The sequence below is a fragment of the Hippoglossus hippoglossus genome, chromosome 5 (assembly GCF_009819705.1).
Source record: "Hippoglossus hippoglossus isolate fHipHip1 chromosome 5, fHipHip1.pri, whole genome shotgun sequence".
Classification (NCBI taxonomy): domain Eukaryota; kingdom Metazoa; phylum Chordata; class Actinopteri; order Pleuronectiformes; family Pleuronectidae; genus Hippoglossus; species Hippoglossus hippoglossus.
Window position 1 is genome coordinate 29,246,484 of NC_047155.1, and position 24,955 is coordinate 29,271,438.

Genomic DNA, 24,955 nt, shown 5'->3' on the forward strand with positions numbered 1-24,955 from the left:
ACTGTGAATGTTCACATCAATGCATATGAAACAACTGTATCATGTTTAATCTTTAACTGCATTGGGTGGTGTACAGCAGAAGCAGAGAAGATCCTTTGCCAAAGCTGATATTTCTCTTTTGTCTGTATCCTGCCTCTGCATTTTGATGCCATATCCTTTTGGTCTCACACGTGAGACTGTTTTTGCAAGAACTGGAGCTGGGGTCTGAGGTTGTCCTTAAATGTCCGTTATGGTAGCTTGGTCTTTTTCTGAGACAGTTGAGTTTCACAGAGTTGCTGTTCTTTGTTGTTGACCTTTCTTCCTGCTGTGTGTGTTATTATGAGGCAGCTGGCGTGGTAAGGCAGCTAAGCACACAGTTGGCTGTCATCCTGGCCGGCAGATATCCAGCCCAGGCTCCAAAGTGCTGTTGAAGCTCTGCTGCTGTTTATACTAATCCGCCTGTCCCCATGTTCTTTTGCCCCCCTGCAGCACTGACAGGAAGCCAAGCCGAGTCCCAAGCCCCTGCCCTCAGCCTTCGCAGAGCCACAGCCGATGGGACGCGTCTCCGGAGAGCTGCCACAGAGGAGACCTACTGGGCCTACTCAGGTGTGTGTCTGTGTGTTAGTGTACTTTCTTTCACTGGTATGACCAGTATGATACATTCCAGTTAACAAACTGCGATGAGTCTTTGGTTGTTCCACATGGTTTGGGATATTTGGAAAGCCTATACAATTATTGCTGGTAAAAAAATAAAAAAAATAAATGCTGAGCTACCGGAAGCACCTAATGTCTCATACACACTAGCAGTTAGTTAGCAGAGCAGAGTAGGCAGAGCATCAGATATTTTGGGAAGGATTATTGTGCAGTTGTTCTTACATCCAACAGTTGGGATGCTTCAGATGTGTTGGTTCAAATCCTCAGTGTTTATGTGAAAATTGTGAAAATGTCATAAATAACTGCATCAAGTACATTTTAGTCAAGAGACAAGGATCAGTTCTGTGAACACAAAAGCAATACCAATATTTACCTGAAATTGTGATACTCACTAACCAGTCATATGCTCAAACACTGTCATCTAATGGGAGTAAACATGTTGGGCCCATTTTAGAGTCATGTTGGTCTTAAAGGGATAGTTCAAGGACAAATGTAAATTCACTCTACTCACCCCTATGCCGATGGAGGGGTGGGTGAAGTGTTTGAGTGCACAAAACACTTCTAGAGTTTCAGGGGTAAACTTTGTTGCAGCCGAATCCAATACAATTGAAGTCAATGGTGAGTCCTTCTTCAGACGTAATAAAACAACAGAAACAACTCAACATGCCTCCATACTGCTCGTGTGATGTCATCCAAGTGTCCGCAAGCCCTGACATTCATATTTGACTCGAAACGAGGTCATTTACACCATGTTTTAAGCCTAAATGTCCACTGATATCTCCCTACGAGGTGCATTCAGGGACCCTCAGACACACCATCATGTTGCTACGTCCGCTAGCTTAGCCACCTCCTGTGGTATTTCAGTGTAAATGACCTTGGTTCAAGTCAAATGTAAATGTCGGGGCTTCCGGACACTTGGATGACACCACACGAGCAGTACGTAAGCATGATGTGTTTTTTTTGTAGTTTTATTATGTTTGAAGAAGAAGACACCATTTACTTCAATTGTATTGGATTCTGCTGCAACAAAGTTTACCCCTGAGACTCCAGAAGTGTTTTGTGGACTCAAACACTTCACCACCCCTGCATCGGCAAAGTGGTGAGTAGATAATGAGTCAACTATCCCTTTAAGTATAATATCCTCATTGAGACCAGAAATGTAGTAAAATAAAACTGATAGGAAATAAAAAACAATTCTTACCTCCGGTACTCTGGTGAGTACTTACTATAAACACAGCAGAGAAGGATCAGTGGCTTTTTGAAAACTCTGCAGGGCTTTTCCAGACAAGATGAACTTCATGATTCATGTTTTACAGTCACAGAGCAAGAATCAACACTACATATAAATACTCTATTTGTTTATTTATCTGTTTATTTTGCTAGTGTATCAGCCCAGAACCAGATGCTCCCTACATTTGTAAAAGTGCTAAATTCCCAAACAGTGACCATGATTTGCACAAACAGCAGGGAAATTAGGTGTCTATTTGAAACAGGCCTCGATTAGAGAATTAGCTGTAAATGCAATCTCAATACCTGTTGCAGGATAATGCTCATTTCCAAAGCACTAACTTCATCAGTACAACTACAGAACCATTTTACAATCACCACTCTGTTGCTCTGGGTTTCTCCTTTTATCAGAATAACTATTACTACTAATTGGGTGCAGTTGCATCTGGTTTTTAGGTTGTTGTTGTTTTTTTGTTTAGTTTTTTTTTCTCTGAAACTCAGCTTCTCCCTGCATCACATTAAAAAAACTTCTTACAGCTCAAAGTACTCAAGCTTGAATTATGTTGGAAACATCTGCAGTTGTTGTATCTTACTGTAACAGGAGTAGAACTCATCAGCCCTTATTTCATGATGCCGGACATACCCCCTGCTATGATTAATGACTCAACCATCCCTGAATACTGCCTTTCATATTAGAACATGCAGCATTGTGCTTTACAGTATGTTTAGTGTCAGATATTAGAGATTTTAGCAATTGGCGAAGCTTTAAAACTACAGTATAGGGGCTAGCTGTGTGATTTAGAGCATGCTGCGTGTGAGTGTGTGCTCTAGAGTGAAAGCAATTATGGGCCACTGTCACCGCAATATGTTTGCCTTCCTCTCTCTCTCTGTGTCTCTCTCTCTTTCTTTCTCTCTCTCAACCACTTTCCTCCTCATCTCTCCTTGGTCGGTACTCCTCTGGCCCGGAGGCGTCTCCAGGCCTTTTTTTTCTTTTACCAGTGCTTCAGAAGAGGGAAAAAGCCACTTCCACTGTCCCTTTGGAGGCTTTCGTTTTTCAGAGAGGCAGCATTAATCTTTCACCATGCAAGCGACGCGAGCCTCAGGCCACAAATGATCTTTTAGTTTATTTATTTCAATATTTCCGCTTGCTTGTCTAACCCTAATTGGTTGCCCGTCGTGCCTGCGAGAGTGCGGGAGCATGTGGGTAAAAAAAAAAAAGAAGAAAAAAAAGAACGGAGCCAGTGACAGTTTCACTTAGTGTTGCTGCTGCTGCTGATGATAAAACCTACCGATGCTCCCCTGTTGTCCCCACGCTCGTGTTTGGTCGCAGCTCTTACATAAGACGCTGATGTAACAGTGGGCAGGATCCAGGCAAGAGAGGAAAACAATAGAGAGGCAGCAGGCTGAAATACTGGTTGATATTTTATGTTTTATGTCAAAGTAAGAACCACGGAAAGTACAGAGTTACGTGAAAAAGCAGTTTTTTATAAAACCTGGGGTTATGTTATGTAAAGCCTGAATACATTTGCTGAATCCTCAGTTCAACCTAAACTAAACAGTTGAAAACACCCAGACTCCACCCAGTGTAGTGCTGAAATGATTAGATGATCATCCGATCAATAGGAAATTATTGGCAACAATGTTGATGAGCGTATCTCACACAATAAAAACAAAACCATTAAAAGTAACAAATAAACAAGTTCTGGAAACTACATGCTAACCTGAAATTTATCGGCTCACCATTCCCCTCGTATCTCTCGTTTTTCAGTGAACTCCTCTACACATTTATGTTTTGGAGAAGATTTAAAAATAAAAAAAGACATACGACAGCTTTGAGGTCTGAAGGTTAGATTTTGTTCCTCTACAAGATGAGGACCACTAGATGTAGGATAAGGGTCTTCATCACAGATAACGACTTCATCGGTGCAAATTGTGCACCAATTTGTAATAAATCTAATTATATGTACCGCAATAATATAAACTTAACTCTTGAATTCACTTTGCCCAGTCTGTATTCCAACCTTTGTTGTCAGGAGGTGAACATTTAAGGCAGTAGGATGTCGAATTTGACCTTAATCCCTGATGATTTGGCTTCTTCTTCTCTTTCTACAGTCTTTAAATAGAATTACACTTCAATGGATTTTTGTTCTGACTAAAATCCATTTTATGTATGATTTAGATTTTGCATTGCTACACTCCACACTATTCTCCGTTATAGATACTTTTCAGTGGTATCACACAAACTCTTCCTCTCTCGCCACAATCTCACCCTCTTGTTCTCTCGCCTCTGATTCTCCTCTCCAAAGTTTCCTAAACTTCTGTCTGTCCTAATTAGCTTGTTCTAATCGTGTCCTCCAGAGGTCTGACAAAGTCTAATCGGGACCTCAGTGGGCTATGGCTGTTCTGCCCTCTGTCTGATCAGAATGGCAGATTAAAACCAGGCGCAGTGCTGACAAATCAAGCGTTATCTGGAAACGGCCTTATACAGGGACAAAGAGACAGAAAAAGACAAATTCTCACAGTCACTGCTGCAGAATCACAATGAATCTGTACTGAACTGTATTTGTGGCTTATTCTAAGGAACAACCTATGAGATTTTCAGTTTTAAGAAAATAAGCCTGGGGAATATGTTACACAATGGCAGCAAATTCCATAAACTACCATGATTTAACTGTTCTGTCAAATACAATAATTTAGTTCAAGGTGAAATCAGATAATGCAGTTAGAAATATATCCAGTTGTTCCTCGCAGTTCCAATAAGGTAACATTAGGTGACACTATATTAAGGTACGCTTTAATGATTAATTATTTGCTTATTGGCATGTACACAAGGTGCCTATTGGCTTTTTATTAGCACTATAAAGCATTTATTAATGTTGTATTCTGCATGAAGTGTGAAGGCCCATACTGAGCAAAGTGTATTAAACCTGTAATCAATGAACAGCTTCCTTGCTTACTATCAATAACCAGTTCTTTGGAGGTTATTTAAGAGAAACTCTAATAATAGCATAATAATGACATTAATATTTATTTCATAATGAGATAATTTTCGGCGTGACTCTTTATTACTTACTGCAACACTGATAGTGACAACAACAGACGTTGTGGTCACACTGACTTTAGAGCAAACAGCAAATGGTGACATGTGTGTACATATACATCATACAGGGTTTATCTTCTATGTGCCATCGTGACCATTAAATGTTAGAAACACCAGGTCTAGTCTGTTCATCAAATCTTGACAGTCAGTTTAAAATCATTTTTTCGTAGATGCAGTTTTGTCATATAGTAATTATAATACTAATGAAGATTTATCGATGCACTATCTCCACTGTCATTTACTAATTATTGATATAAAATGATGACACAATCAATGGACATTGTAATCAGATGAATCAAAAATGATTATTGAATGAACATAACTTCATATTAACTGCAAGTCATTATGAGGACAAGTCTCCAACTTTTACTGCTCCTATTAACCCCATTGAAGCTCCATTAGCCAAGCATTATCTTAAGACATGCAATATAAACCATGTAATATACTATGCAACCCTAACCCTGATATATGTTTCCCATTCCACATAACTACAAGAGCTTTGCCATATAGTTTTAAGAAGCTATCTCTTGTAATGGGCTCACTGTGTCCCTCTCAGGTCAAATTGATTGACTCTCCCTGTCTGTGGATGCTTGTTTTCCAAATACCCTTATTTATTTGATTGTATTATATATTTTTAATTTTGCACTATATGAGCCATGTGTTGGCTGTCTTATACCACATATCTACACACAAACACACAAACACACACACACAAACACACACACACACACACACACACACACACACACACACACACACACATACACACACACAGAGTCCCCTGATTGGAAATTAATTTTCAGATCTGCACAATGTCAAGGCTTGCTATCGAAGGGAGAGGCAGAACTAATTTGCGTGCTCCTTGTCAAGCTGTTTTACCATTCAACACCGGTCCCCATCAGAGAGCTCTCAGGCCTTTGTGCTGCAGCTTTGAAGTGGGTAAATGAAGATGGAAGCTGAGGATATGTTGTACAGTCATTTTACTCATGAAGGAAAGCAATTTTATTAGCCTGATAGTAAGTAGTGTTGTCTTTTTTTTATTTCAATCTGGAACTTTTTATGCTTATGTAAGAGAGCATTAAATTGAAAATAAATTGTAAGAACAAACTTAGTTCAACACTAACATCTTCTGAAGCACATGTCACATCCAGATATATTCATATTTAGCTTATACTTAGCTTTGTGTTAAACATTTTTACATAATACAAATATATGACATAGTTATTAAAGTTTTAGGACATTGCTGAGCTTTTTTTGTAAAACAAAATTAAGCAGCACCTTTTGATGTGTTTTAATTTTTGTGTGAGAGACCTTGGGCAGGAGCCTGAGCGCCTTAGTCAAGTGAGGGAAAACAGAGTATAGCTACACAACTGTACGACGACATTTTCAAACCAAATTATCTCTGTCCACTCAAGCGTTTTACCTTTGTATCAGTTTTAATCCCTGTTGATACTAACACACCTCAAACACAAATTACATGACCAATCACATACATTGGGCATGTGTGCCAGTGTACATAGGAAGCATGTGGCAGTTAGTTGCAGAAAGACCTATGCTATAAGCAGAATTGCTTGAATAATAGCTTGTCTCCTATACATATGTAAACAGCATAATTATAAAATGCAGAATTTCACTGCACAACAGCTGTTTTAAAGAAAACAGGGTCAGCAATGCTTGTAATTAGTTATCCAATTTGCATTCTACACTGGTGGCCGGGGCTAATGGTGGTTGTTTTCTTCCAGAAGACGGTCATGTGACTGATGCCTGACAAATCCAAGAAGATTACTTCTTGACCAAAGAGGTCTAACCAGCAAGCGGTTGTGCCTACGTCATTATTTCCAAATATCTTCGTTTCTGTCTGTTCAGACTAAAGTTTTCAAACGAAAACAGAGCAGTGTTTTCAAGTATATGAGACATCAGGCTTAACCGTTGTCGACTGAAAAGAAAACATCGTGTAAAGTAATGGAATGTGGATGTAGCCTGTGTATCTGCATGACAGAGTATTGCATTGTTTGTTGCACTAGTATAGAATTTGGTTCCTAGAAGAATAATAACAGATTTATCTTGCAAGTATTATCTTAGAAAGAAAAGGTTTGAATGAACCACTGGAAGAGTTCGGCCTACTTGTACCGTGATGCAGCAGAGATCAATGACTGGTTTAGCCTAGCTTAGCACAAAGACTGAAAGAAGCAGTAAAATACAAGCATAGCTTCACCAAAAAGTGATACAACTCTAAATCGGTTTGATTATTAATACATTTCAAGTAGGACATGGAAAGAGACAGCTGACACATTGGAATCCAGGACGTATTACAGACGTAATTAGGACATACAGTGCCTTGCATAAGTATTCACCCCCCTTGGACCTTTTCCCATTATGTACTGTTACTAACTGGAATTCAAATAGACTTAAATAAACTTTTTCCCGTTTGATCAACAAAACATGCATAGTACTTTGGAGGTGCAAAATAAATTTTATTGTGACACAAACAATAATGAGAACAAAAAAGTTGACATCTGTTGGGTGCATAAGTATTCACCCCCCTGTGTCAATACTTGGTAGAACCCCCTTTCGCTGCAATTACAGCTGCAAGTCTTTTGGGGTATGTCTCTACCAGCTTTGCACATCTAGAGATGGAAAGGTTTGTCCATTCTTCTTGGCAAAAAAGATGAAGCTCAGTCAGATTGGATGGAGACCGTCTGTGAACCGCAATCTTCAAGTCTTGCCATAGATTCTCTATTGGATTGAGGTCTGGGCTTTGACTGGGCCATTTTAAGACATTAACATTCTTTAATCCAAACCATTCCTTTGTAGCTCTGGCTGTATGTTTAGGGTCATTGTCCTGCTGGAAGATGAACCTCCGCCCCAGTCTCAAGTCTTTTGCAGACTGCATCAGATTTTCTTCAAGGATTTCCCTGTATTTGGCTCCATCCATCTTTCCCTCTATTCTGACCAGTTTCCCTGTACCTGCTGAAGAGAAGCATCCCCACAGCATGATGCTACCACCACCATGTTTCACTGTTGGGATGGTGTGCTCAGGGTGATGGGCAGTGTTGGGTTTTCGCCACACATAGCGTTTTGCATTGAGGCCAAAAAGTTCAATTTTGGTCTCATCTGACCAGAGCACCTTCTTCCACATGTTTGCTGTGTCTCCCACATGGCTTCTGGCAAACTCCAAACGGGATTTTTTATGGATCCCTTTCAACAATGGCTTTCTTCTTGCCACTCTTCCATAAAGGCCAGATTAGTGGAGTAGACGACTAATAGTTGTCCTGTGGACAGATTCTCCCACCTCAGCTGTGGATCTCTGCAACTCCTCCAGAGTAACCATGGGCCTCCTGGTTGCTTCTCTGATTAATTTTCTCCTTGTCCGACTCTTCAGTTTGGGTGGACGGCCTCCTCTTGGTAGGTTTGCGGTTGTGCCATATTCTTTCCATTTTCTTATGATGGATTTTATGGTGCTCAGAGAGATGTTCAAAGCTCTGGATATTTTTTTATAACCTAACCCTGCTTCATATTTCTACACAACTTTATCCCTGACCTGTTTGGTGAGCTCCTTGGTCTTCATGATGCTGTTTGTTCAGTAATGATCTCCAACAAACTCTGAGTCCGTCACAGAACAGATGTATTTATACTGAGATTAAATTGCAGACAGGTGGACCCTATTTACTAATTATGTGACTTGCAAATGTGACTTGTGAATGCAATTGGTCGCACCAGATCTTTGTTAGGGGTTTCACAGTAAAGGGGGTGAATACATATGCACTCAACACTTTTCAGATTTTTATTTGTAAATAATTGTGAAATCCATGTAATATTTCCCCCCACTTCCAAATGATGCACTATTTTGTGTTGGTCCATTACATAAACTCACGATGAAATAAATTTTAATCTGTGGTTATACCATGACAAAATGTAGAAAAGTCCAAAGGGGGTGAATACTTATGCAAGGCACTGTATATGTTCACACTCAGATCACTTATGAACTAAAGGACCCTCACAGATGTGCAGAAAAATGATAATACATAATCACACATGCACATATGTAGATGCAGAAAGTATAATTTTAGCTGTAGCCTGCCATATATTCACCAATCCATCAACAAGATAACAGGTGTTTTTCGAAGTTAGGACAGTTCAAACCTGGCCACTTCACTTCACTGGGACGGGCGGCTGTGGCTCAGAGGGTAGAGTGGTCGTCCTCCATCCAGAAGGTCGATCTCACTGTTCCCCATTGGGCAAGATACTGAACCTCTCATTAAGAAAGTTCTGTACATAAATGCACTGCATAATTGTGAGTGTACATGGGTGAATGTGCTCTAAAGCGCTGAGCGGTCCTCAAGACATAGAAAAAAGCGCTATATAAATACAGACTATTTATTGTGACAGCAGGAACATGATCAGCCTTTGTTGATCAGAAATAGCACCAGTGCTAACTGCTACTAAAACCACAATGTTTACAGTTTTAATTATCCTGGTGTTAAAGAAACAAACTAAAACAAATATCCAGCAGTGGATTTAGATGTTCTCATCTTACTATGAATGAGAGGACAGACAAGAGAATTTCCCAAAATGATGCGCTTGGTTTTTAACCCCCCCCCCCCCCCTTATATAGACAACAAACCACTGTACTATTCCTGCCACGGTCTCTTTCCAAACTTGCCGACAAAAAGAAGAACGACAACTACTGATGCTGTACCAGAGATGGAGCATGAGAACAACAGTTTTGCTTCGCTGCAGTATGGCAATAGCATCATGACATTCTTTTTTCTGAGGGGACTGTATAGCTTTATAGGACAGCAAGAATAATACAAAAAAAAGATGTGATGATGTCAGTTAATGTTTTATCGATGAAATTTGGCAGCTTTTAGAAGATAAAACTGTTCCGAGGTGTCAGTTTTCTCAAAGGTTTCCCCGTTTTATCTTGACCTTTTTATGTCACTTGAGAATTTTTCGCCTGATTGTTGCTGTTACCGTTTCACACTTCACTGAAGAAGAAAGGTTTTTCTTTGCTAGGGTTCTTACTGTCAACACCTACAGACCCCTAGCAAAATGATTCACTGTATTTTTTTTTATCGTGATGCTTTATGCTTTGAATAAAGATCAAAGTTTGAGGAGGAAAATATATTTCTGTCCCACAACCGGATGACTCAGCTCTTTCCTGTGAAGTGTCACTAAATCCCCATCGACTCTGCGGCTCAGTTCTGCAGCTCAGAATGACCCCTGACCTCTGTCTCTGCTGGAAGGGGCCAACAGAAAACACCAACCTCCCCGCAGAGATCTATACAGAATCTCAGTAAATAACGGCGTGCCATCCTAAAAAATCTCTAGTCTCCCGATAAATGCTCTAATCTACAAATGTGCATCTGCAGTCACTGCTAATGCCAAACACAAAGAAGAGAATCAGGTAATATCTTCTGATATCTTTTACGTTTTATTCAGTTTTCTATTGTTTTACAAAGATTCTCAGAGGAAAGCAGGTTTGAGTTAGTTTTACCTTGATCAAGGATTATAGATCAACTAGTTGAAGTTTAACCTTGACTAATGGAAACGTTTCTGTAAATAAGTGTGAAGCACAAATATTGTTTCTCAAAATAAAAACATTCTGAGTTGTAAATCCATAGTATCAGCAATTTACAAAACAATCTAATGCATGTGTAGAGTCAGCCATTTCACAGACAATAATATCTGTGGATTCTTGATTTGATGCATATGTTCCCATTTTTATCTGTTTCTTTGTGATCCTCAAATCAATAGTTTGTGATAAATGAAATCAATAAATCCATGATATGAATAATGTGATATATAGATTGATCAGCATCACATATAGATTCAGTAAATGGGTGTCAATGCCTTCAGTATGTAGTATACTGAATATCTATTCATGAGGGGCAGAGGGGGGTATGTGAAAATGGTCAAAGTCCACTTTGACCATTTTAAAGCTACACTTAGTAAATCATGTGTGTACAGTGAAAGGGACCCAGCCTTGTAAGGATACTGATACATGCAGACACATATATTTGCAATAACATGCAAATATAAGAACATTTTATATGTTCTTATGATATTTGCATTTACAAGTTATTGAAATGGCCCTTGTTTTGGTAATTTACAGGTTTATAGTTCTAATTTGGGGTCTAGTAGAATAGGTTTACGTGTTATGTTCAAAACACAAACTCTTTAACTCAAAACACTCACTGCTCCAGGGCCTGTTTTCACCCTCTTTCTGAAACGCTCTGTCTGCTCTTATTGGTCAGCTGGCCCACTGCTTTGTGACTGGTCATAGTGGTAAGTCTAGTTGATAAAATACCAAGGAAGTTACACTTACTTGTTTTTGATTGATTTGGTTAAACCCCTTTGGTCCTATAAGGGACAATCTTAATAATAATAATAATTTTTGTTTCACTTTTCAATACAATAAACAAAGTGATTTACAATAAACAATATAAAACTCACAATCACCATAAAAAAAAAATACAGATAATAAAAGCAAGAGACACCACATGATAAAAGATAAAAGCTTTTATAGAGATTTGTCTTAAGAAGTCAAGTAAAACAGGTGACCGATTCTGCAAGTCTCCTCTGGCAGATTGTTCCAAGGTGTAGGGGCCCCAACGGCAAAGGCTCTGTCTCCTCTGGTTTTTAGCCTAGACTTTGGAATGGCTACACATGTAGTGATACTGCAGTTTGAGGAAGTCTCTTCCCTGTTTCAATATGACAATGCCCCCAAGAAGGAATAAAGATCCACTAAGGTCCATTATTAAATGTCTTTCCTCAGTTCAGTATTGAAGAAACTGACTGACCTGCATGGAGCCCTGACCTCTCTTGTGTTTTCTCATACAAACAACTCATACAACAGACTAGACACGCTAAACCAGCTTTTTTGCTGAATTTACTTATGGCACTTTCAACCATGTTCCAGCAACTGATAAAGGATTTGTTTGGATATGTCTTGACCTCTGTACAATGTGTGTAGAGGTGCTTGAATCTTAAAACTAAAATGTACAACAAACTGCTCTGTCACGGCAAACACAGACAGGCAAAAACACAACGGATTAATACACCCTCTGTGAGCCAGGCCTTATCACTCATTATCAGTGTTGGACCTCACAAGTGCCTCTGTGGCTGCAATGAGAAGATGTTATCTTCAACCGGGTTACAAATCTGTGAGGACCAGCAGAGGCTGTTCCGGTAGCAGGATGATAGGATGACACGTTCAACTATCACACAAGTGTAATGTCTGAGTGGCCACATATTTTTGGCTATGTATTTGATGTGTGTCAATAACATGCATTGCCTTTCGTACAGTCAATCAACAAACCATTCAAACTAATACAGAAACTGAAGCAGCTATGAAAAAGCAGGGACACCAGTTGTGCTAGTCTTTGATGATGAACACATTCAGAGGACACAGAGGACAAAGAAAGCTCCTCTCAATCTACCTTGTCACTTCCATATTGCTGCTGTCATCCCATAAATGCCTACAGTATAGCGGTGTATGTGTGCACACAGCCCTGTGTTTGTGTGCGTGTGTATGGTGATTAAATGAAGGGCAGCGACCAATTGAGCTGTCTGTGCGAGGTGCGAGAGGTGATGCATTATAGGAGTACTCTCCATGATTGCGTCAGTGGCTGTGTGTCTAATGCGGGATCAAACCGAGTCGCTCTCTGGGAAAAACGCATCGATTTGATGCCCTCACAGCCATCATAATATTTCCACACCTCTGAAGTAGTCCTTGAGTAGCCTTGGTATCTATTGAGGGCTCAGGAGGATAATATCCATCAAGTGTATATATCAGGAAAGCCGGCTCTGCAGTCAAGAAGCGCCTAAAATAGGTCTGTCATTCAGCCGCTGGCACCAGCAATTCACAAAGCTGCGACAACCTCCATTGGAAGTCATTGTCAACATCAGTTTCTGTAACAGCAAACTGCAAAGAGTCAGTAAGCTCACTAGCACACTCTGATATAAATGTCGGAGTCCTCTGGGTCTGAATCTTTTGTCATATCTCTTTAGAATAATTTGACTTTATTATATTTTGATCACATGCTATGTAATCAGTAGCATTAGCAGGAGATGAGATTCAACTGTATCACTACATGGTGTATTAATAATTACTTGAGTCATGAATTTAGCATGTGGTCCTCTTATTTTAAAACTGTAACTTTCTTTTTCACCATTAGTATAACTGACCTACAGATGTAACTGTTTGGACTCCCTCCTAATTATTGGAGACATGCCCGCTACAGAAACTAGAAACGGTACTTTAAAAAGTTTGTTTTTTTCTAAGGCCTGAACGGCCTGGATTCAACTTGGCAGATACGGAAACTTTAATTTCAGTAACAAACTAATTCATTGCACAAAAAAAAGGAACAGAATGAATTAAGTAATAAACAGAAGATAATTCATTACCCTGAGCTGCAAGTATTCAAGGACAATGGTTGTTGTACCAGCACATACACGGCTCAGAGGCACAGAGGGGAAACGCTGCCTCCTGCCTGGAATTTGAGGAGCTGGGGAATCAATAATTAAAAAGTAGATGACAAAATCTTAAAGTGTTGTAAATTTAGTGGTGCCCACATGGACAGTCATTAGCTGCTACAATAAAGTCTCTTAGGTTTTTCTTCATGAGATGAATATCCAGAATTTATTGAAAGTTAAGCTTTTCTGTACTCCCACTTCTTCCGGTCGCACTGAAAAACTTTCTTCAGCAGGGATTTTTTTTTTATGTGTAGGCACATCAGTTTTGACAGTAACGTCCCATAATGTACTCAGTGTGGTGGTCCGCTCTGCGCCTCCAGGCATCTCCAGGACGTCGTCAGAAAAAGCAGAGCAGACCAACTTTTCACACTGTGTGAAGTATTTTGATGCATGATGTTTTCCTTCATGGGAGATGTAATTCAGTGCCGATGGGAACACCAGCAATATCGATGGAAATTAAGAGCAGAAATGTGTATTGACTCAGAGGGAGACAGAGAGCGAGATAGATGGGAGATACAAAACTGGAGATGAATTGATAAATATGACAGAGGTCTGAAAAATGGAGCTTCAGCGACTGGAGATAAAGATAAGGCAGCATATGAAGTTATGTGAAAGAGAAAAAAGAAATGACGCAAAGAACCCCCATAGGTGTGATGATGGAAGAGGACAGCTGAATGGGGGACGTGATCTGAAGAGTGACTCAGAAGGTTTATCCCCAAGTGACAGAAGTGGTGTCCTGTCAGAAAAGTTGCACTGGAGTTACACAAGTGAGGAAGATTACAAACAGTGGCTCAAGTTTGAAAAGCGGCTCTGACACAATCATTCTGGGTTAATGTCTCTCCCTGAAAAATGTCAACATGTTTGAACTTGCAATGCTTAGTTCTATATCTTTAAAATACTGATTACATTTGTATTTTAAAGCTACATCCTCACTAACACATTTTACTTTTATTTTGTTGTGTTTATTCCTGATGCCTACACAACTCCGGAATTTACCAGCCCCACAAAGGAAGAACTTTGGAAACGCCATTGGCCCTTTTTTAGTTTGACCAATGTACGTAAATGATCATGTGATACGCATTTACAGGTATATGGAAGGAACTATTTCTGATATGGAGAAAAAAATAACTCATCTGGACAGAGACTTTCCTTTGAAAACAGATTTTTAAAATAAAACTATATAAAGCCCAAAACTACAGACTTAATGTGTTGGACAGTTGTTATATATTAACACTGTAGTGAAACTATCCATTCCCACACGGGTTAAGCAAGGTAATCCAGAGCTGTTCCAAGAGTTGATATGCACTAAACAAAAAGACAATGAGAGACCACAACAGTTCCTGTCATAGGACTTAAACTAAAGATCTTGCTGACCGTATAATATGTGGACAAAAAGTACAGTGCAACCACAATTCAAGATGTTTTTCTCCACACTGTGTTTCAAGGCTCTGGGCTCTGGGCTCAGTCCAGCTACATGCCAAAAACTCACAAATGTACACAGTGCTCAGCTTGAGGTAAGTGAAAGAAACTAGAAGGAGATATGATTCAGGATTTGGCAGAGGAAGTTGAGGAGCTTACAAGCCTTGATGAGCTAATGAAACAATCAATCCAGACTCAGCAGTCCAAACAGTCTGAAGAGGAGAGCCATTCCTGGAGAGGCAAAGTAGATCATAAGGAAGATAAATATATGACTGCGACAAGTGTGTCGAACAAAGTTGTCCTGCTTGTGTTCACTGCCTCTACTGTTTTGAAGCAGGCCATGGAGCAGTGTGATGTTTAAAGAATCCAGCACGTCAGGACACCAACTACTGTCCCAACCTGACACATGTTGTACTGATCAGCTTGACATGGAAGACAAGGTGTCACAGACCCAGATAAAGAAACAACCCAGTAAGACACATAATGCAACCTCTAATGACATACCTAATGGTAAAAGTGAACGTCTGGCCAGCTCATTGGAACGAAAGCCCCCACCCAGTGTGACCTAAACGGCTTTACAGTCAGCGCCCTGCTGGACACAGGAGCTCAGGTGGGCACGGTTGGTAGAGACTGGAACACCAAGTACCTACCTGACCTCTGTGTCAGACCAGTCACACAATTGTTGATGATGAAGAAGAGTTAAACATCTATGCTGTTAATGAGGACAATGTCCCATTTGAGGGTTAGGTTGCCCTTACAATATACTTTATGGGGAATGAGGATCCTAGTTGGTCAATCCCTGTGCCATTTCTTGTTATCAGCCTTGCTTTGGAGATACCAATGTTGGGTTTTAACATGCTTGATGATACAAGAACAACCAGAAAAGCTGATTCCAACCCTCACCAATCTGGACAGTAACACCACGACAATACAAACGGAAAAGGCAGCACTCCTGGTCAACTCCATCCAGACTGACATACCCAGTGGGCAGTACGGACGCATACGGACAGGCAAAAAAGACACTGTCATTCCAGCAGGTCAGGTAGCCTGGTGCCAAGTCACAACCAACACAGGGTTGTCTGACTCTGTCTTCCTGTTGGAACAATTTGCAAGTAGCTGGTGAATGACTCACCTGTGGAAGCTAATGCACCACATACCAAGCCTTACCCTGAAAGCAAGACACTTGACTGACAAAGACAAAGAAGAATGGCAGACAAAAACATCAAAAACAAGAAGATATAAGTGGCAACTCAGAAAACGACTCAGAGGGTGATGCTAGCCCAGGTAGTGGTTAAGGATACTGGTGCAGAACACAGAGAAAAGACGGTTCACCTCCCAGGAGCCACTCAACCACGTCAGAGGAGTCCAAAGCAGGAAATCACAAACAGAAGACAGGAACACTCAGCTGTTGCAACACTGTTAAGAGAGGACTGTCACTCTGTACTTGAATATTGACCATGCCACACTCTAATATCTGACGAAAATAGACGTGAGAGACAGCCCTTACCGACTCTGGGAGTCGGTGCCTCTGGGAGAGGAACTCAAAGAGATAAAAAACACTGATGAAGACCCACGTGTTCACGCCAGACCTGAGGGAAAAGAAGAAAACGATCACTGCCTAGATTCTGACTCAAAAGCTCGACCCTTGACCCTTCCTGTAGAGCACACTCAGTCTGAGGTTAGGAGGTCTACTCGTGAGAGAAGGCCACAGCAGTTTCTGACAAATAGCTTGCTAGGTTAACTATCAACACAGTACTACACTCACCTGTCATAGAGTTGTATCCATATCAAAACTCCAACATCATGCCCACACACACCAAACATGCCTACTCACACTCTTTGTTCTGTCTTCATGCATACCACACACTTACAATGCACCAATCACTCCATCTGTACATAAAAACTCCCACAAGTTAGTGCATCCATTATGCATTTGCAGTAAGGGAATTTGAAAAGTGAGAACTACAGATATGAAAAAGACAGAGACAAAATGTGTTTGTGTGAGCTTAGTACCTTGTACTCGATTGCACATTTAGTAATTTGGTTTATTAACAGAAATGTGTACAAGGACAAAAACTGCATAAAACGTATATAATACTGAATTGACCAAAGGACAGTACCTACAGTGTATGAATAAATATACTAACACACACATATATATATATATAAATAACAAAGGCAGGATTATGTTTCCATAACAACCATTCAGAGATGATGAGGTGCAACCCCTGCCAAGAACTCCAACTTCTTCTGGTCTCTGTCACTGTCAGTTTCTGTGAAACCCTCAGTTGCTGTTGTTCCCCACACTTTTAAATGTCACTTCATTTTCACTTCATCTTTGGAGAATAATTCCTGCCCAAGTATCAGTTACAACTTTCTTAAGGAAATGTAAGTGAATTTACATTGTTTGTCCGGCTGCTGTTTACTTTATCATCGCTGTTATATGTCATAGACCTAAGCCCGGAGAGGCATTTGAACATTAAAACCATCCATGCTGTTTATATACATTCTCTGCATTCGTCTCCATTGTCTTGGTCCCACACTCTGTTTCTTCTTTGTTCTCTTCATGTGTGCTAATAAATTCACTGGCAGCTTGCCACAGAGACACATCAGGTGAGAATGGGGAAGGAAGGCTGGCAGGGGGTGAACACCAATGAGACAATGTGAAAATAAGATTGAAAGGGGTGAAGAGACACCGATGACAAGTGAGGATCTTTTAATTGATTGTGATCTACTTTGCTGTTACTGACTACTGATTCTAGCCTACATTTGAATTCTTTCTCAGAAAATAATATATTTTTTCCATTGTTAAGTTTTTTAAGTATTTTAAAAGTTCAGAGTTCAAACTGGGGAAATTCCGCTTGTTAATGGATCCTACAACTGATATTGAGAATACAAAAAACACTGACAGGGATGACCAGCCTTTGGCTTGTGGTGTGACAGATCATTTATACCATGTTAGTAAATAATAGTGAATAAATCACCTGTATTTTGGACCTAATAGCTTCCTATACAGTATATCCCTTGTAAGTAGAGAATGGAGATCCATTGACTCTGAAGTGACAGTTTCTTATCTGAGACTGATCAGTTTAATTACACTGTCTGAATTTGCTGTACTAAGAGCTGGTGCCCCCCGAACAAGTGAATATGAATTCTGCCACAAGGCATCAACTTTGCTGAAATATTGAATTGCCTTAATTATTGGTGTTTTAGATTCTCTCCATTCTCTTTTTACTGATTGTACTACAAAGCAAATTCATCATTTTCAGAATCCTTTGACAACTCCCTGCTTATTGCAAACTGTATCTCAAATAGATTTCCCTTTAGAATTCAAGTTCTTCTCTTTGTTTGTAAATCTTGAAATGATTGAACCACTGGATATATCAAGTATTTACCTACTAATTCCAAAATGCAGTCTGCATATCTGTCTCTTTGTATGTGGAATGCATATCTTGAAAACAGTTCATCTTATCAAGTTCACACTTGGCATGTGTCCTTAATGGCCGGACAACATGCAGTGTCAAATTGGGCATGATTTGGACACAGTATGATCACTCTGTAGCAGTCAGTGGGGGCAGGGCAGTGTGCCTTCAGTCTGTGGACAAAGTCAAATGCTCGAGTAAAGGAGGGTGCTCAGCACACAGCCCTGTGGTGCTCTGGTGTTCACAGTTAAGGGGGAGTGCTTACCCACACGCACCGTTTGCAGTCTGCTGGTGAGGATCACCTGGATTTAGTTGCCCAGGTGTACGGGCTGAGGCCAAGCTCAGTTTGATGACCAGCTTGTTGGGGAGTTGGGAGAGCCGAATTAATACGTTACATCCTGTCTCTGCCTGCTGCACCCGGCTGCACCACCTCTAGCCTGAATGATGCAGAGGATTTGTTGCTGTTATGAACACATCTGTGCAGAAAACCTCCCGCTGGGTTGTGCATGTGTGAAAGGCAAACTTCACCAGACTTTACCCGCAGGTTCTTTAGTTCAAACCATGATCACAGTCTTTTTCTAACCATAGCCAAGTATTTCTTCAACCATGATGATCAGTCTCCTGCTGATAGAGTCATCAGATCTGAAAACACTCATATGTGTGTGGGCAGTGAGGCAGTGGGCATTATGTATTTGGAGGACTTGGTGTTTATATCACAACTTTAAAATGTCTTGAACGATCTCATGTTTGTGGTGTTGCCATGCGCCATACTGACCAAATATTTGTGTTTCTGATAATATAAATATCTGCTGTGAAAACAGAGAATGTATCAGGGAAGTCAGATTTCTGGTCACATTTTATGTTACTGCAAAAGGGAAAACCATTCCAGGAAGTGATGTCACAGTCTGTATAGTTTGGCACTAGAACTGTAGCAGCAGCTCATATACTCGCTGCCATTTTAATTGTGTAGTATCGTCAACATGTGATAACCTCAGGTTCCAGTTTTAACATCTCTTCATCTTAACTGAACTCCGTTAGCACACTGAAGGGCCCCTGATTAATCAGCTTCAAAGTTACTCACTATGTCAAGGCAATGTCCTTTTGGTACTTGCGTTTATTTTGGCCACAAATTAAATTCTTCTTCTGTCTTGCTTTGTGTTATCATGACTTTTACCATAAAGACAGTTAAAATAGCAATGCTGAAGTATAGTGCATAGCCTATTTGTTTTACCTAATTATTGTAGTTTCCTCCACGGTTAATAGCTGCTGTCAGTTACTGTAATTGGGATTTACATTAAAAGGGGGGAACATAATGTAAATGAAACATGTGGTTTGTAGAGATGGACAGATAAATATCTGTGCTGCACATCCTTTTACTATCACTGTCGTCCAGTGTGTGTGTGTGTGTGTGTGTGTGTGTGGTGTAATAAGTATGCTGCGACGGCCTCCCTCCCAGTCTGCAGATGTAATGGAATGACCTGGCCCTGCTGACAGCACACTCAACTAAAATGGGGCCCCGTGCACATCTGCCACTGTAGCCCTGCCACATAATTGTTCAATTTACTGTACAGCCAATATCCCCATGCTGTAATTGAATATGACTTTGTCCTGTTTGAGTAATCTCTTCGCTTCATTCTGCGACCCCTCACTGGGGCGGAGTGAGAGAGATGGAGAAAGAGAGAGAGAGAGAGAGAGAGAGAGAGAGAGAGAGAGAGAGAGAGAGGTGAGAGCAGGAGGTGAGTAAAATGCATCTTGTGTAGATAAAGCATGTAGGTCACATTGAGCAGCCGGGCTTCTGGCAATGAGATCATAGCTCTGCTACACAACCATCTGAAAAAACACAGAGAGAGATTCTCACTTTAAAATTATTGCAACGTGGGTGACTCAGACCCAGAGGACACAGGTTTCTTCAAAGGACTCACAGGATTTCAGTTGCTTTAGTGACACATCTTAATGATACTTGCACTGTTCCTGTTACAACAGCAAGAGCATTCTGCTAAGTGTTAAATGCTGTTAAATTCTCAGCTCTGTCTCTCCTCTCACGCATTGTGTCAAGTATGTGCATGCAGGGTTTCCTGTGTTTTTACAATATAGGACAAGATGGTGAATATCCCTTGTACGTTTGAAGGTCCTCTGCACAATTGAAGTTACCAACTACCAGTAGATGTTCGCAGGTGTTAGGGACATATCTTCAGTTCTGTACCTCCGCATCATCAAGTGGTTTGGCCTTGTAATCAATGATACAGGCAGAGGCTAAAGGCAAATGTGACTGGCTACTGGCTTGTATGGCAGTACTCTGAAGACCATGTGGCCCGCTCAGTAGATCAGACATCATGACCTCTATGCCTTTTACTAAACACTGTCCCCTTTTAGAACATAGGACAAGATGGAGAATATCCCTTGTATGTTCTACTGAACTAATCAATGTCTACCACCCTTATGTCGGTCTGGGTAAAGCAGGTTTCAACATTAACAATGGTCTTCCACGTGCCAAAGTGTCCCTGGGAAATTGGGGAGACTGGAATTGAACTGCCACCTTCTGGTTGGCGGATGTACGTCCTGAGCCACACCCGCCCTTTCACGAGTTTATTCACATTTGATATTATTGTTGTAGATGCTATTATTCATGTTTGATATGACAAATATGATATAGGATATACTTCAAGGGCATACATACAGCAACATTTGGTTGTAACTTTCTTACAGATGGTGGCTTTGAAAGAAAAGTGTACAAAGGTGGAACAAATAAAAGCACAAAATGATAATGACAATAATAAAAGCACAAACAGTCTGTCAGTTAAAGGTTACCATCGCTATAATATGATATGACTTTGTCCTGTCTGTCCTCTATCTGTGATGGAGCGATCTCCGTGTTTTATTTTACGATGAACTGCTGAGGTGCATCACACTGCATCCCTCCAACGAAATTACCTGGAATTCAAATTTGCTTTAAAAATGTGCTTTAAAAATATGCAAACAAGTTATATTTTTTCGAACATTTTTAATTACACTTTATTCGTAAACAACATCGGCAAAACCAAATCATTTCCACATCATTTTTAAGGCTACATTCACTGATACAGCTCAAACTTTTTGAAATGATTTTCAGATTCAAGTCAGGTCTGGTGGCGTTGGCTGGGCTATCTACTAGATTGCCTGTTGGGTTCGGGTCGGGCTCAGTTAGTTTACTTTCTGGCTCAGATGGTTACAGACAGAAAATTGCAGCCCTTCCTGCACTGCATTACTAATGTATTATAGTCCACTTGGGGGTTGTACAATGAAGTTGTACAAAATAACATTGACATATCATCACTTTATAGAGTTTTTAGCCAACAGCCTTTATCACAACAGAGACATAAAGGTATATTGTGCAATCATTGTTTTATCTCTGGTCTCATGCTCACTCTCCGCTCAGCACCGGTTTCAAAGCCAAAACCAAGTTTGTCTTTTATCAATATTTATTTATTTTATTTTTTTAAACCGACAAAGATCGATGTTACTCTGTTTACTGACCTTGTTGACTAACAGTCAGACAGAGGCTGAAAGAAAGATATGAAGGGCAGAGGGAATCCCACAAACACATCATACTAAACCTCAGGACAGCACTGCCCTGGGCTCTATTACATATATTATGTTATTGTCTGCATTGAAAAATAAATTATTTCACATCCTTTGTCATTTTGATTCTGGTTAACATCATCTGAAATCATGTGAAGCAGTAATCATGTCCCAGAATTCACTGTGGCTACCAGGCGACCTTTGCCAGCTTCACAAGTCAGACACAAATCACGTGACCAAGCTGCATTGACCCGGTGGTTGTGTTGCAGTTGTGATCAGTCAGTACAAAATATATAACATGAGTTGGCCCGTGTGTGTGTGTGTGTGTGTGTGTGTGTGTGTGTGTTTCTGGCCAATGAAAAGGTCACAGCCCAGGCTGGAGTTGGTCTTCATGAGAACATGAGATGTGATTTTGTAGAAATGTTGGCTGCTAATTTGATCCTCACAGCTAAAGGTGGCAGAATTGAACTATCAATAAATCATTAGCACATTTTTTTTTTTTTTCACACATTAGTAAAATTAGTGTGAACAAATGAGGCCACTAATGTGTCAGCTCTCCATACGGCTGCATCTTACGCTGGCTCTGGTTCGGTGAGTGGTTGTGTCTGTCCATTACAAAATCAGCAAATGTATGTTTTCTGATCTTGTGTTGCAGATTTGTACAGTTGTGGCCTATAAATTCCACCCACATATTTTTTATTCATGTAAATTGAGATTCATATCTCCTGCCCATGTGTGTGTGGGTGTGGCTTGGAGTTGTCATTCAGCATGGTGATGTAGTCCCACGCGTGCATGGGCACTCCGGTCAACGTTTTGTCGAATATGGATGGAGATGAGTTGTTGCAGAATCGAGCTTTGCTGATTTAAACTTGTTGTGATCAGAACTTGTCCAAACTGTTGAATGTTGTTCTGTGTAAGGTATGACCTGTGTTGAGTTAGTTTTGTTTGAGTTTTACGTTTCATTTTTATGAAGTTTTGTCTTGAAAATATGGGGTAAATATGGAGCTAATGGGGAGGCTAGATATTATACCCTCCCCATTATCTGATGTAAATGATGTTCATGCCTCCTCTTCAGTCAGGAGTGCCAGATCCCATGCCATCAGACCACACTGCTCACTGGTTTTGTTTACTTACACATTAATAATATTGAGACCCGGTACTGCTTCCTGACCTATACTTATTGAACAGAACACAATGCAGACACCAACGGTGCAACAACAGCAGCAGATAACACAGGTTACACTTGCATGGCTTTTTTTCTGATGTCCTTCAGCTGTAGAAATCTGTTCCTTCAGCTTGTCTCTTTTGTCTGATACATTGATTTGTATCTTATTTGGTTTACCACTCAAAAATGATCACACCAAAACCCACAGTTGTTAGTTTACAAATGTCCAATTTTGCGATGGGTCAGCCACTACTTTACAGTTGATACTGTGTGATAAATAAATGGTATAGCAACATGGGCTCGAGAGCAGAATGTAGGTCACAAGGTAGGAGAAAATGATACTTTCTGCCCTCTTCCATTTCATCCCAAAAGAGAATTTGTCCGGACTAAAACTGTTCAAAACAAATAGGTTGATAATTCTAATGTACACTGCTTCACTATGCAAGTGCAAACTGAGTGTCTGCTATGTCTATAATATCTGAACTGAGTGTACTTAGTTCTTTGCCATCACCAATGGAGGAGGGACTCAGATCCTTTGTCTTCAGTAAAGGGAACAATACCACAATGTTACAGTACTTTTTACAAGTAAATAAACGTTACATAGGCTAATAATTATATTTATATTTATACACATTTCAGTACAGTTGTGAGTTAATTTATTTAAACACAGATGATGCATAATCTTGACCACGTTTCTTATTGTTACCATGATGGTGAAGATCTTCTAACCTTTCCACAGACGCCTGTACAGTACTTACTTTAACTCAAATCATGATCTTTACCCAAATTTCGTAAACTAGTGCCTGAACTGAAGTAAAAAACACATTATTATTAGAAGAGTGTTATTTAATTTACCACAGTGATTTTGGTCACTTCATCTGTTGGGGTGGGGGCAGGGAATTGGTTCTAGGCTTCACTGTGGCTGGGGTATGAGGGTGCAATCAAGCCACTCAGATACTAGTATAAGTAGTTTGCCACTGTGCACCAGTCTCCCCCCCATCCCCCAACCCTCCCAGCAGGATCACCTCCCTGCTGTGGCCAGAACAGAATGTATTAGCTGAAAGGCTGGCATTTCTGATTATGGTTTATTTAGAGCAAGCGGCGTGTGCTCCGGGACCATTCTTCATCACGATGCACTGATAATATCCAGCCACCACACACAGCGATACACTCGAGGGACTGCATGTGTGTGTGCAAGTGTGTCGTACTTTATCTAATGCCTCCCCCTGAAGCTCTGCGTGTGTGCATGTCGGCCTGAGAAGATCCAGCGCTACTGTGGGGAATGAGAGTCGTTCTGCCGTTTGTGAATTCATTTTCTATGAGCTGAGAGTTGGATTTGAACTTAATAGGGACTTAGATGTACACTCCTCCTCCCCGTCTCTTTTTATTCCACATCCGTAATGCTGCACATCACTCACAAATGTGTGTGTGTGTGTGTATGTGTGTGTTTGTGTGCGAGACAGTGTATGCTCATTCCTTGCTCCTTGACTAATAGTAAGCCAGGCTACGCCCTAGGCCTCCTGTCTCATCCATCCGAGTACGTGAGTCTGTATGTGTGTGTATGACTTTGTGTGTGTGTTTGTGTGTGTGAGGGAAAGAGAGAGAGAGAGAGAAAGAGAGAGATAGCCCGGGCAGGACGCTCTGTCTCATTTATCTGCTGTTGACGTTGAGTGTGATTTCCTCTGTTGAGGGGAAGCGATGCCCCTGCTTAGCAATTATGCCTGAAATATTAAAAAGACTCCATCAAACATAAATTATTAATTCATTTGGCCGAGATCATCCCCGCTAAAGATTTCCAACACTTGTCATTCATCATCAGACAAGGCTGTGACAACATTGTAGAAGTGAAGGGCATGGTGTTATATCCATGTAAACACAGTGTGTGTGTGTGTGTGTGTGTGTGTGTGTGTGTGTGTGTGTGTGTGTGTGTGTGTGTGTGTGTGTGTGTGACAT

The 24,955-nt window shown here is 40.5% G+C and overlaps 1 protein-coding gene across 2 annotated transcripts in view; it reads left to right on the forward strand.

Moving 5' to 3' along the window:
• Positions 1-24,955, forward strand: part of LOC117762247 (receptor-type tyrosine-protein phosphatase gamma-like) — a 372,407-nt gene that overhangs the window by 83,428 nt on the left and 264,024 nt on the right. For both annotated transcript variants that reach the window (XM_034586785.1, XM_034586786.1), the window contains exon 2: positions 469-585. In XM_034586785.1, coding sequence (XP_034442676.1) covers positions 469-585 — 117 coding nt within the window. The remainder of the gene's footprint in view (positions 1-468; positions 586-24,955) is intronic.